The sequence below is a fragment of the Theobroma cacao genome, chromosome 1 (assembly GCF_053813885.1).
Source record: "Theobroma cacao isolate CCN51 chromosome 1, ASM5381388v1, whole genome shotgun sequence".
NCBI classification, from domain to species: Eukaryota; Viridiplantae; Streptophyta; class Magnoliopsida; order Malvales; family Malvaceae; genus Theobroma; species Theobroma cacao.
The window spans coordinates 12,537,920-12,551,923 of record NC_142639.1 but is presented as its reverse complement, the minus strand read 5'-3'; the positions used below and the strand labels follow the sequence as shown (position 1 = coordinate 12,551,923).

Genomic DNA, 14,004 nt, shown 5'->3' with positions numbered 1-14,004 from the left:
AAAGCTGCTCTCTTGAGTTCCAAACAAAGCTTAAACCCTCAAAAACCCTGATTCATTTTCCTTTTAACTTTCTTAACAACCAAAAAAAAAAGGCAATGCTTGGTAAACATAAACAAAAAAAGGAAGGAAATGATTACAAAAACCTTATAATTATCCTAAGAAAAACAAGAGCGTAGTAATGAGGGTTTGAAATGAGAGGAGTTCAAAAGAGAGAGAGAGAGAGAGAGAACGTTCGATTTTCAGTGAAAAATGACACCCTAAAAAACTTGTTTGGAGAGGGAGACAATTGGGGTAAATGCAGGAGAAGTGGAAGGTGGCAAGATGAACGCTGAGTTGCTGTGAGTGCATTCATAGGTGGTAGGACTGGGAGAAAGAAAAAGCTGGGAACTCAACCGTTTTTGGCAAGTACGGAGTTGTTATCTTCTACGGAAAAAGCTTAGGTTTTTATCATGCTTTGTCTCGCTCTTATTGGTTTTCTTATCGCTGATCCCATTACTTTCATGACACGTGTCACTGAATTTCATCAAGGGCTGCGGTAACGCGCATGAAAATTCCATGACCTTGAAAATTTATCCGACTTCAATAAAATGTATAGTATTACACAAAAAAAAAACCAAATTTTAAGAAATTTTAAAATATTGTCGTACCAACTTTAGAACGTACTATCCAGGCAATATATATATATATATATATATATATATATATATATATTAACGTTTTGAGAAAAATAGCTAACTGGCCAAATTATTCATTTTTAAATTTAGATAACATGTTTTAATTTGTAACATAGAGCACTTCACCAAAAGAAAGAACACAATTAAGCATACCAATTTATTTTATTATAAAAGCAAAAGTAAGGTATCTGTTTCTCAAAGCAAAAGTAAGGTATCTGTTTCTCAAAGTTTCAAAATTTTTAATTTAGGTAAAAAGTTCATTCAAGTTTTTAGATAAAACTATAAATAATTCATTCAAAAAGTGTTATTTATAAATATTTATAAATAATTTTAGGATACTTTTACATGAAATTTAGCTGAGAATGTTATAATAAAATGAAGAGGGCGTCTTGATATAAAAAAAAAAAAGTGGAAGTAGGTACGGCACGGAAGGAATCCGTTTCCGTTTGGACAAAAATATCATTAATCCAACCATTAAAACCCAAAATCTCAGCCGGAAACGGAAAATCATCCTCCGAGACTCACCATTTCCCAAATGCCCCCATCTCCACCTCATTCCTCCTCCTGGACCATCTCCCCCGACCTCGACGACATCGACCTCGACGCTTCCGACTTCACCGCCTCCGTCCCTCTCAAAAAGGTCCCCAACGGAGACATCTTCGAGGCCTCTCGTGCCGGCGACGTCGACCGTCTCCGTTACCTCCTCGAGTCCGGTGTCAACGTTAACGCCCGTGATAACTGGGACTCCGTTGCCTTGTATTACGCTTGCTTAGCTGGCCACTTGGATGCCGCCCGTATGTTACTGGAGAATGGAGCCATCTGCTCCGAACATACCTTTGATGGGGACAGGTGTCACTACGCTGCTTTGAACTTGAAGGTTCGGAAACTTCTCAAGGCTTTCGAGGCCCGTCCTCCGCCTCTTGGGCCGTTGCAGGGTGCCCTTAGGGATACTTTCTTTAGCTGTGGGGCTAATCAGGCTTATCTCGACCAGGCTGCTGAGAGTGGATTACATTTTGAAGTTTCAGGTCAATTTACCCTTTCTTTTCAAATTTATTTTTTGCTTATCGTTAATTTTTGATATGGGATTATTTGGAGCAAGCTAGTGGTATTTAATTAAACTTGATTATTGATCTTATTTAGTGGTGAAAGGTAGCTTGGCTAACTTAGTAGTATTTCTGTTTTTTAAAGTTGGAATTGCTTGAAATCATAGCATGCGATTAGTATGGACTCAACGTTTGGGAATTAAAGTTAAAAAATCAAATTGAATTAAGGTTGCATCAGTAATTTTAACAAATGAAGTGATTTAAGAAGGAAATCTAACAAACTTTGCACTAAGAGTTTTGTTCAAGTCTTACCATTTTGTGGTGTGATGGTGCCTACACATTTAGGTGTGGAAATTATGATTTATAGTGTTTGGATCGATGGAGGAGAAGAGAAGGGAAAGGCTTGATAAGATAGAAGTGATTTGTAAAGCAAAGGCTTGATAAGATAGAAGTGATTTGTAAAGTGAAAGACAATTCTTTCTACTTAATTTGGATTGGATAGAAGTTGATTCTGAGAAATGAGATAATGAAATGACAATGGAATTTTTTTTTTTGTCAGTATATTATTCATGACTTTTAGGGATGTATATATAAAACTACTAGGAGTTGAATAGCATGCACTATTTCTCATTACTAATTATTGAAAGATTTTCAAAATTGTGGATAAGAGTTGCTCCTCTGTTCTTGATTTTGCTAAGTAAGAGTAATTTCATCATTTCACTCATCTTCTCTTTATTTCTGTCAATTCAAAGATGATGTTATAATGCAGAAGAGAGAAGATTGGTTTAAGGTCATCTGCTACTAAAAACTAGCATCAAGAGTGCATTAATGATACATTGAGGTTCCCCCTTTTTGATTTACCAGAAATTCATGTCTGACCTCTGGCTGCTGAGATTAGAAAATGATTGCAAATTATATGGTGATTGATGGTAACTGACTAATGAAGAGTCATGGGGTACATATCCAGAAAAATAAGGAAAGTCTCAGGCACTGATGGTCTTACATAAGTTCTATCAGCTTGTTGTTAGTTATTTCGAGTCAAATCTTTAAATTAATTTGAACAATGGTGCTTTTAGATTATTTTTCTTTTTAATGAGCGTGCAGCCATAAATGGCTCAGAATTTCGTTATATTTATCCTTAGAGTCAATCTATTTCCTTAATGATGTGAGTGTGACAGCTAGCTTTGAAAGAGCACTTTGCTTCTCATAATTTGCTTTTCAATCATTTGGGAAGGCTTTGCAACTATGAATATCAGAAAACAGTAGAACACTGTAATCTTTGATGAAATCTTAAGTATGAAACTTGAAGTGGTTGCTTTTGTGCTTTATTGGGCCCAAAAATATCAGCCAAACTTTTGGTTGCTAGTATTTTGCTTCTAAGAACAATATGCATATATGAATCTGAGACCTAACATGTAATATTCAATTAGGTCTTGCATCAAATGGGGCATCAAGTTCCTATCAGTTCCCCCCAGATGTTGTATTTTTTGTGCAAGGCAGACCCATTGAAGCTCATAGAGTTATTTTAAGTGCCCGGTCACCATTTTTTAAGAGAAAATTTGAAACAGATTGGAAAGATCGCAGTGAAGTGCGATTTTCAAGAGAAAAGTTGTCTTATCCTGCTCTATACAGCCTCATCCACTTCTTTTATTCTGACAGACTAGAGGTTGCTGTAGATGATATGGAAGATCTTGTGAGAATTTGTAAAGTATGCAAATGTGATTCGTTACAAAGGGTTCTAGAGAAAGAACTGATTCACCAAAAATATGCTGAATACAAAGCACTGAGAGACGTGGACAACTCTCAAAAACGGTTTATTTTACAGGGCCTGTCCCTCCCTGAGGAAGACCGGCTTCCTGCTGCCTTGCATCGGGTCCTTCAAATTTCCCTGGCAAAGTCTCCCAAGGAATGCAACCTAGACAATGGTGTTGATACATTACAGTATTATGTTGGTGCAATGCAGATAAGTGACTCTCTGGATGATCTTGCAGATGTTTGTGTTAGAGTTGACAAAAGGATTTTTCGTTGCCATCAAGTTGTTTTAGCATCAAGATCAGAATATTTTAATGCAAGATTATCTCGTATGAAAGATTTTCATGAATGGAAAGATGAGTTAACTAGTGATACCCTTCCGTTTCTGGAAGAACATGACTTGAGTGCTGAGGCATTTGAGAAAATGATTGAGTATATGTAAGGTTTTTTTTTTTTCTTTAACTTTTTATGTTTTTCTTCATTATTGTAGCTTAATTTTGGATTTCTTTTTATTATAATGCTGAAACTATATCTGAATTGGTCCTGTGGTTGGAACATTACTGCTACTGGAGTAGGTCTCTAAGCTGTCTAGGGTCACAGATCATGTCAGTAAAGTAATGAGAGATTATTACCAAAAAAAGTAATAATCTCTTACCTAATATTCTTTGCGGCATGATCAAGCATGCTTTAGTTCTTTGAACTGTTATGTATAATGTGGTTAGTCAGCTTTAATAACTTGTCATGGAACTTATTATAGCTCCATAACTGCTTCAGGTACACTGATGGTTTGACAGATATAGATCCAGATCAGGTATTATATATTTTTTTTATTGTTTGTGGCTCGTGGACATTAGCTGAATGGTACCTAATATTAATTATTCTAATTGACCAGGCAGAGGAAATGTTTGATGCTGCTTCTCGGTATCTATTATTTCCTCTTAAGCGTGCTGTAGCTGATGTACTGCTCCCACACCTAGAGATGGTCTCACCAGCAGAATTGTGCCATTGGCTAATATTGTCTGACATGTATGGTATATCTACCTTATTTTCCTTCAAAATCTGAAGTAAGAGATCAATTCTTATCTGATTAAAAATCATTTAAATTAGATAGCTAATATTAGATTAGATACATTTTCTGGTCTTGGTAATGAAATTTAAACTTGTGTGTTATTATTAGAATGATTCATTGATTGTTGAATGAAACTTTGGGAGTTGCAGACTCTTGATGGACTTGCAGCTTTTACTTAGACTGTGTAATGTGTTGACACTCACTTTGCAGTTTGTAGGCTATTTAGATTTCGATATTATCTCATAGAGGCGATATCTTATCCGCCTCATTAAGTTGGCGATGCATGGGAACTCACTCAGTAGGCAGAATTGAATCGAAAGATTTTATAATGAATTCGAAACCATTTTGAAGTAGTATCTTTTATTATAACTTTTGCAATAATGCCATTATTAGCCTTGGACTAGTAGTTGTGACCACAAAGCTTTTTCATTTCAATTCACATGTGTAGGTATGGTGTTCTGAAGATAAGAGAGTCTTGTCTAGATACCATTGCTTGTAACTTTGAGACATTTGCTGACATATGTGAGTTCCGAGCAATGCTTTTGACACTGCCGCCACCATCTGGAGATTCCTCACTCCGGACAACTGTTCCAAGTGCCCCAGGAGCTGCAATTAATACAGACCAAGCAAATCTTCTGGATGATCTTCGGGAAAAATGGCTTGAAGCAGAAGGTGCTGAGCTTGACAAGAGAGATGAGAGCGCTTTACTCTTTGATAAGCGCCTAGAGATGCTTATGCTTGTAGCAGAACAAGAAAAATCTGTTCCCTCTGCCGAAGATGGCGAAGATTGCATTATTTGAGCTTTATACTTTTCATCCCTGCTTTGTTTCAAATGAACAACACATAAATGTTAAGCATAGACATTTTTTTCCCTTAGACATATAAATGTCTCATTTGTAGCCTGGCTATATCCAAAAACAAAAAGATCTCTGGGTGTTTTTGTTACCTCATTTGCTCAAATACTATAGTATCGATGATAGCACTGACAAGACTTTCTTGTATACTTTTTCTCAAATGCATAGTTTTGATGATAGCATACACAAGACCTTGTATATTCTTGTACCATCCACTTTCTTAAATGATTGAATGGGAACAGATAAGTGGATAATGTCATCTCCTAAGATCTCCATGATGTAATATTTGGGAGATTGAAATGATAATTTAGTGGATATAAAGTGGTTTTATGTGAAAACAGGAGTCCATTTGGTCTTCTCATGAAATACACAAAGCACCTGGCAACACTTTTGCACAACCATATTGACATGTTGTTTTGCAAGAGAGGAGTAAAATGAAATTCTTCTTAGGAGGGAGAATTTCAACAAGTACGAAGTTCAAGATGAAGATTTCTTCCACCAAATTACAAGAACGAGTCAAGTGACTCTTATCTTCAACAAATCCGACTGCTAATCAAAGCTGTACAAGTGATAAGTGAGAAGCAAAGCAAAGACTTTTGAACACTATTTCTTTTACCAAAAACCAAAGTTGTAACATCTCCACAATTTACATCATTTCTATGCATGAAATCTGTGTATACCGCTATACAAGGAGCACGGCTTCAATTGAAATTTGTCATCAAGATTAATACAAAGAAGGCTGTCGTTATAATGCTTTCTTCTCTTCTTGCATTATTCAGAATAATCAATTCAATGCAAAGAATATTTCTAACAGCAGGTAAATTTACAGTCCCATTTCCTTTTCTCCTGTGGTCTACGAAAAGCAATATGCTGGAACAAGGCCTCTTTTAGTTCCACTTCTCTAATAAACCAAAAAGAATTACAAAGCTGCCTATGCTGATTATTCATTACCATCCTTTTCTTCAATCTTTGGAGATTGTTCTTCGCTTCCATTATCTTTGGGAATTTCCTCATTTTTGACATGGGGGGATAGAGCAGTATCTGAGACTGAATCGTCAATAGCCAAACTGGAGACTTCACCAGCAAGAGCTGTCTCATTCTCACCTTCCTTTGGTGACACACAGGATTCATCAGGAACCTCACCATCTTCAGACTCTGCTACCTGCTGCTGTAGGCTCCAGTACATGATGCTGGCAGTCAAAGTAAGCATCATTTTCTGGTTTACCTGTTACGATTATGCAACAGATATTGAAGTTAGAAGTTACATTAAGCAAAGCAATATGCCAACCTCACAACAATACCAGAGGTCACGTTTATCCAGTTCAGGCATAAAAAATTCAGGTCAGCTCAGTAGCATTCATCTCAAGGGTTTGCTAGGCAAAAATGGGAAATTCAAGCATCTATAGACAACAATTTACTTGAGTTTTGTATATGATTGACTTAAGTTGATATCAACCCAATGAGGGACAAAGTATGTCTAACCAGTTTATCAGTCTAGGTTAGAAATTGTTCTCAATATTTGGCCGTTCTTTTATGTAAGGAATAATGTCATATGGAACCTGTACTAGTTTAATATTATTTTATTTTTCCTTTCCTTCTTCTGAAAATCATTTTATTTCAATAGAAGATTGACTTTCAAATCTCTTCAATATTATCACCAATGTTAAAATCACTCCATTTTCTGCAGTATTAACTATCGCTTGTTTGTTTCCATAACTTCGTGTAAAGAAAATCATGTTGATCTGACCACAAGCAAAAAACAGACTCAAGATATGGCAAATCATTGATAACATTAAAATCAGAAATGATTCTAAGAAGGGATTAGGGATGTTGAATTTCAGAACAAAAATTACCTCTATGACATCCTCGGGCAACAAGAAAATGGAGCATCCAAGCTTCCGTGCGACACTGATTATATAGGTTGCATTCAACTTCTTATCTTCATCTACAATGTCAATAACAATAAAATGATACATCTCTTCCATTGCATTTATGTACATAGTATCATCTATCTGTTCATATGGGTTCAACTTGAACAAAGTTTCCTGTGTGAAGTCCGTAGCTTTCCCAATAAAATCATCACCATGATTTAAAATTGCCAATGGAACAGTAAAGATAAAAGTTAAGGTTCAAAGCAGGATTAATGCTATTTTAGTGATTTTTTATTGAGGAATCTAAGGAATTTCACAAGAGGAACCTAAGTTCTATCCTAATTATATGTTCTCTGTAAAAAGCAAAAAAGCACTTGGCAGGTACTTCATTTTATTGCTCACGTGCCATATAACACTATGGCCAACCAAGCTTCAAAGGAAAAAGACAGACTTTATATAATAATAAAATATTGCCATACCAGTTTCTCCCTTGGTAACAAGACTCCAGTTAACCACCCTTGGTTCCACTGCACTAAGAAGCTCAAGGAAGAATATACCATTTGAAAGATTTTTATCCTAAAAGCAAGACTCAACAAAAACCAGAGTGTTAGTATATGTGTTACGATCAAAATTTTAACATATGGTTTCATTTCATTCCTTGTGTACCTTGAAGCTGTCCATTTGAGAGGTTCTACCTGCCTTCTTCACTTTATTGTTAGCCCAGTTCAGAATGTCAGCATCTGTAATTTCTTTACCTTGAGAGTGAGATCTCAAGTTTTTCAGGAGTTGAAGCATAGAAAACCTCATGAGTTGCCACAAAAATGCTGGAAGTGATGAAGAAAAACAAGTAAATGAGAAGAGTGAAGTCATTTTACAGAACATAATGGAGAAACATAGAGCTTGGAGCCATATCAAGGCTTATATATGTGCCACTCAGATCAGTAAGATCATATTACAACTCCGAAACTAAAAATTTCTTGGCATATACATCCATTTAAAAGCCATAGGAATGTATAACAGTGCTCTATATTCAAAAAACAAAATAACAGACCTCATCTTTACCCAAAAAAGAAAAAGAATAATAACAGCTCTCACTGAGTTGGATAACAGACTGCATAGAAATAAACTTGAGAAATAACAAGTGAAGTTGATCAAGTGTTTGCATTGTAGATGTGCTCTCAGCATGTAAGAAGGGAAAAAAAGAGAGAGAGGATCATGTAAAATGATTATGCCATTCTGATTACATAAATGCATTCCTTAAGTGCAGCTTTTCCAACCAGTGAAAGTTACCTGTCAATTTCTAGCCACTAAAGCACTTGATGGACATCACAGGCTTTCAGCATTTAAAATTATAAATCAACTTAGTTGAGAAATCACTACAAAAGAATTGACTTGAAGATATGAAAAAGACACCTGAGAAAAAGAGATTATAACATATATTAAATGCACATGATACCCTGTTTTGCGGTGAAATTTCCTTACTTCACACTAGAGACAGCATAGAAAACATAAAAAGTGTGCCTCTTGAACCAGATATCCCATTAACAATAAGGAATAGATGGCAGAAGTTCTATGGAAAATGTAAGATAGAAGATCTTACCTAATATAAGTTTCTTGTTTCCTTGCACAACATCATTGCCAGCTACATTCACAAGTGAGAAGTTTAACTCTTTCCCAATCTTTATAACTTGATTGCAATTCTCAACCTTTTTAAAAGGCATCTTTATAGGAGGCTTATTTGCATGCTTCCAGTTAACTGATCCAGGAGAAATTTTGTCTAAAACCTCCAGCAGAACCCATCTGCAGGCACAAAAAGGTGAACACCAAACAAGATTCATCAACTGCTTGTTACTGCTGGGACAGCCAAAATTGTGAAAGAGAAAAGAGCACATTACCCATTTCTAACATCTTCAAAAAGATTGTTGACATACATGGCAACTCCAAGACTGTTAATCCACAGTCGAAAGCATCTCTCTTCACGAGAAGTTTGTGCATCATCAGTCATCATCTCAGCAAAGGACATCTTTTTGCTGTCAGTGGTCAAACCATTCCTGCAGGAGGTATTATATGCTAGTTAAACTAATTTGGACAATCATAAGTACATGTCCCAAGGAGACACCCCAGTGGTTAGAACTTGAGACTCCATCTTAGAGATCTTGCGATCAAATCCTGGGATGGGAAGGGTGGGGTTTATGGGACGAAGAGAGCTACCTCTTATTGTGTAGCCCAAGAACACATTTAACCCAAGAAAAAAGCAATTATAAGTATATGATTGAGTTAGCTTTTCCCACATGCATATGCAAAAAAACCCAGACAATAAATATTACTAAATTACCAAGACTCAGAAGAAAAGAACAGCTAAATTTAAACAAGGCACTGATCAGTTCACTGACAAGTTGACAAAATCAATGAAAATGAACAGGGAAAAGTTAATATGAACAATTATGAAAACTCAATATCACAGAATTTTTTCAGACAGAAAGCATAAATTATTTCTCACCTGTGCTGGAATATTTGTGCAACAAATGCTAGATTGAGATTTGGTGAGCCCTCAACAATGTCCTTAGGGGTGAGATATCTTTTGCAATCCAACTTCTCTGCCTGCTGAAGAACCATGTTTGCTCTTTCTGTTGGATCTTTTGTATCCAAAGTTGAGGGGGTACTGTGTTCAGGGGCAAGTGCATTAAGCAGGTATGCATATGCCTCTCCATCCTACGAATGAATAGGTTTATGATAGATCAGTCACACTAGAAAACTGAAAATAATATAGACAATTCGCAATATATACTTTATACATTAACAACTACTTATTATCAGACTACAAGTAACCATGAATTAAATCCTCATGCATATGAGGAGGCATCGTCTGTCAATATATTAAAGTTTGAGACACTGAAAGATATTTAAACATTATCCTGAAATTTTTCACCATTTCATGGAACTTAAGGCCCAAAACTAAAATTTAGTGCAGCACTGAAAACCATGATAGGAATTATCTTTTGTATAAATTGACATGCCATAACTAGAATCAAGAAACTGATGAGTTTTCTCACCTTCAAATCTGAAGAGAAGTTTGTAACCTGCTTTTCATATCCAACTTTCTTCAGATGAAAATTCATCCATTTCAGCAAAACCTTTTCAGGTGGTAAACCCAAAAGCTCCTCCACATCCTACAAAATTTATAGAAAAGCAAAATAAAATTTGTTTCTGACATGCAAAACAGAACTTATCCACTATCTGTTATGATCAAAATATAGAAAGGAAGCAAAACTGATTAAGATTCTCTGACATTGCTATCATCCACCAATTCCACAAGTTGAGGAGTTTTCTTCAGATTGAGATCTGCTAGTAGTTGAATCTGATGTCATCGCCATGTTAACATTATCAGCAATATAATTAATAATGTATCAGTTGAAACATCTATAGGTGTAGAAAACTGATATGATCAGTATGGTTTCCATGAATTACAAACACAAGATAAATGAGTTTGAAGGAAGTTTGAGTTGAATACCTTTATAATTTGGGAAATCAATCCAAGTACAAGATGGGGCTACAAAATAAAAAAATCACCAAAAGTAACAGACGATAGAAAAAGTTAAAACCTTCTGCAAATCTGTAATAAAAAGCAAGTATAACACCTATATTGGTACTAGGAAGGAGCATTACTTACTCTTCCTTCAACAAGGTCTTGCGTGCCAATATTAACCACAGTGCAACCAATAGCTTTTGCAGAATTAAGGCAAAGAGTGTGATTCTCATTCCTCTCCCAGGGATTAAGAACTTTTTTTGTGTTAATAGCTCGCTCATCTATGGTCCCAGGAACAGCTACATTGATAAGCTTACTGCATGAAAGCAACCAAAAGCATCAACAAACATCAAATCAGGAATCAAGACAAATGAATAAAGCATTGCCAAGAAGGTCTTGCACCAACCAAAGAAGAACTCCATTTTTAGCAAGATCAAATAAAGCATTTGTGGCTGGATCAATTGGAAGAAAATTTTTCAAGAATTTATCTTCTGCCAGGTAGCTGTTAATATGGGCAACATAGGAGGCCTTCTCGGATTCATTAATAGCATGGTGAACAGTGGTTGTTGTTGCCTTGAGAAATGAAGATTTTGAACCCCCTGATTTTGCAGTTGCACGACCTTGCAAATCTAAAAATGCCTGCCAATTCACCAAATCCAACAGATTGCCACTAAGCAAGAAATATGGAGAACATATGCAGAAAAAGTGAAAACGCATACAACAGGTGTCCTTACACAAATGCATCGGAAATATTAATTCACAACATTTGACTTATTGAAATTTTCTTTATCATTAGCAAGGCTATATACTGGAAAAATAGGGAAGCCCTGATATTGGAAACTGAAAAGACTCACCCGTAAGAAGGCCTCAAAATCAATTTCTTCACCCATGTCATTATTTGACTCTCCCAAGATAGTCTTAATCTCATCCTCATTGAACATTTCACTGAAAGCCTTCAACTTTGCAAAAACCGGTGGCAAATCACCCCCAGTAACACAACCATTTTGAGTCCTTACAGAGAGAAACTAAAAGCAACAAAAAAGAATATCCATGTCACAGGTCAAACATAGATTGCTAATTCACTTTATAATCTTGTAAATAAGATACCGTATAGTTGTTTCTCCTAGTTTCATAAGTACATTTGAATACAAAAGCAAACATTATTTTGAAGAATTAAAAATCAGTAATTATTTTTAGAACAGACTGCAAGATTCCACTTCCGAACAGAGGAATTACGTCAGAATTGATGTTACATTTACACCCCCAAGAAAAGAAATGGAGAAAAGCAAAAATAAAGCCAAAAGAAGGAGAAAATGAAGGTTATACCTTTGATTTGAGGGTGCGGAGCTCGACTTGAGTGAACTGGCTTTGAAGCCAAGGATCAGAAACAATTACACCTTGATAACTAGACATTGCTTGTCTTGGTTTTTGGGCCAAATTCTACCCCCTAATCACACAAAAAAAACAAAGATTATTACACGTTCACAATTCAAACTACTTAAGCCAATGAAAGTTCAAGAAAACCAAATCCAATGAATGCAGAAATGAGGAGAAACCCAATTGAGAAACATTATTTACGTTTGAAATTAACGTGCATGCATACATATATAATTCAATAGGAAAATTACACGATCAACCAAACTAGGAAGTATTAACCCAAAAGAAAGACAATCATATTTATCAAAACAGAGATTAAAAAGAAAAAGAAGATGACCCAAGTAGGAAAAACAAAGAATGGTAAAAGACAGAATTACGAGGAAAACGAACCTAAAGAGAAACAAAGAGAAGGGATAGAACAGCTAAGATTGAAGGGTGGTTGCCTCGTTCATATGTTTCTCTTGTTTGTTCGTCGTAGGCTCCTGACAGTTGTTTGAGAGAGAGGCGTTTGGGATATGTTGCGAGTAAATTAAGTGAAGGAGAATGAGGATGAGAGAAAAGCGTGTTGCCCCCAGAGAACCCGCGAACACTGCCGATTGCAAATGTGAATGAGAGAGAGAAACAGAGAAAGCCAAAGGCTATATTCAAACAGAGGATGGGCTTCTCTTTTCTTTTCTTTTTTTCTCTTTAAAAAATGAATAAATCAAAAGGTTTTAAAATAGCTCTTTTTTCTATTATTTATTTTTCGAAAGAAACGTTTATCTATAATAAATATATATGAAAACTAAGAATGTTGAAAAGTTTTTTAATCGGTGAAAGTGAATATTTTTTACGTATATTAAATAAATAATTTTTTAATCATAAATATTAATAAAATCTATCCAATATGAAAATAAAAATCCTAATTATTTTGAATGATTTTCACTAAAATATATAATATATTTTTAATTTTAATAATACGAAGTAATTCATAAATTAATATTACAAAAAATATATTTCTAAATTTCAAACATTACATTTTAAAGATATATATATATATATATATATATATAAACATATAATTTTTATTTTAATAAATAAAAAATAAATATTGACGTAGGAGACATATACTAACAAATGCAAGTTACATTGGAAAGGATGCAAGATTTGCCAATAGTGGCTGATGTCGTGGCTTATATTGATTGGTGATTCTTCATTTAGTTCCCGTATAGGAGAGCGTCAATCCCTCCCCTTTGCTACATTAGTATTTATATGATACGTGCGTTGCACACAGACTTCTTTTTAGTTTTTTTTTTTTTTCTTCTTCTGTTCTTTTTCTCTTTTTTCTCTTCTCCTTTTCTTTTTTTCTTTCTTCTTAACCCTCCACGTGGCTAGAGGAGGAAGCTCCTTTGAGGCTTCCTTTTACTTATGTTATAGATTTTGTCTTCTCTTTTTAATAATTCAATTTCATATGCTACCTTTTGGAACCAACCAGTCAATTTGGGTTTCCATATACTTTAATCGAATTTTGAATTCTAAGTATTATGCCATAACAACAATAAATGAATATTTGCCGCCCTTGGCCACGGCCCACAAGCTGTGTAATGAATACGCATAGAATTTAACACAAGACTAACACTATGAGCGAATATATATATCAAAACAAAAATGGGAAAACAAGTGCATTGGTCGGTGCCCTGCTGACCTGCTTAGCCCACCTTGGAGCATTTCGGATTTGACTAGCTCTCCCGAACCTTTTCTAGCTCTCCCAAACCTTTTTTGTTGTCGGTCCATTATATTTTAATTTACAAAGACTCTATATATATATATATATATATATTTAAGCGTTTCATAACTTT

At 35.2% G+C, this 14,004-nt stretch overlaps 2 protein-coding genes across 3 annotated transcripts; one reads left to right on the top strand and one right to left on the bottom strand.

Moving 5' to 3' along the window:
• The first annotated feature begins 1,009 nt into the window (after positions 1 to 1,009).
• Positions 1,010 to 5,581, top strand: LOC18612393 (ankyrin repeat family protein). Of its 2 annotated transcripts, none has more exons than XM_088805517.1 (5): positions 1,010 to 1,699; positions 3,148 to 3,907; positions 4,244 to 4,280; positions 4,362 to 4,500; positions 4,987 to 5,139. In XM_088805517.1, the coding sequence occupies exons 1-5, from the start codon at positions 1,210 to 1,212 to the stop codon at positions 4,998 to 5,000; spliced, it is 1,440 nt and encodes a 479-aa protein (XP_088661643.1). In that variant the 5' UTR covers positions 1,010 to 1,209; the 3' UTR covers positions 5,001 to 5,139. The 2 variants fall into 2 exon arrangements, with proteins under 2 accessions (XP_088661643.1, XP_007049232.3); XM_007049170.3 differs by having other exon boundaries at positions 1,032 to 1,699; positions 4,362 to 4,495; positions 4,987 to 5,581.
• Positions 5,582 to 5,986: 405 nt separating this feature from the next.
• Positions 5,987 to 12,834, bottom strand: LOC18612392 (fimbrin-5-like). The gene is made up of 15 exons (XM_018119131.2): positions 12,557 to 12,834; positions 12,116 to 12,236; positions 11,644 to 11,814; positions 11,196 to 11,428; positions 10,934 to 11,105; positions 10,775 to 10,813; positions 10,553 to 10,621; positions 10,317 to 10,433; positions 9,764 to 9,975; positions 9,159 to 9,314; positions 8,864 to 9,063; positions 7,930 to 8,087; positions 7,743 to 7,839; positions 7,246 to 7,337; positions 5,987 to 6,617 (listed from the first exon to the last, which is right to left on the bottom strand). The coding sequence occupies exons 2-15, from the start codon at positions 12,200 to 12,202 to the stop codon at positions 6,333 to 6,335; spliced, it is 2,088 nt and encodes a 695-aa protein (XP_017974620.2). The 5' UTR covers positions 12,203 to 12,236; positions 12,557 to 12,834; the 3' UTR covers positions 5,987 to 6,332.
• Between the last annotated feature and the right edge of the window lie 1,170 nt (positions 12,835 to 14,004).

Coding starts and splice junctions, on each gene's coding strand:
- LOC18612393 (XM_007049170.3), top strand. CDS start 1,210: ATGCCCCCATCTCCACCTCATTCCTCCTCCTGGACCATCTCCCCCGAC. Junction 1,700..3,147: donor ATTACATTTTGAAGTTTCAG/GTCAATTTACCC, acceptor ATATTCAATTAG/GTCTTGCATCAAATGGGGCA. Junction 4,496..4,986: donor TGGCTAATATTGTCTGACAT/GTATGGTATATC, acceptor TCACATGTGTAG/GTATGGTGTTCTGAAGATAA.
- LOC18612392 (XM_018119131.2), bottom strand. CDS start 12,202: ATGTCTAGTTATCAAGGTGTAATTGTTTCTGATCCTTGGCTTCAAAGC. Junction 10,622..10,774: donor TGATTTCCCAAATTATAAAG/GTATTCAACTCA, acceptor CGATGACATCAG/ATTCAACTACTAGCAGATCT. Junction 9,976..10,316: donor ACTTCTCTTCAGATTTGAAG/GTGAGAAAACTC, acceptor ATTCATTCGTAG/GATGGAGAGGCATATGCATA.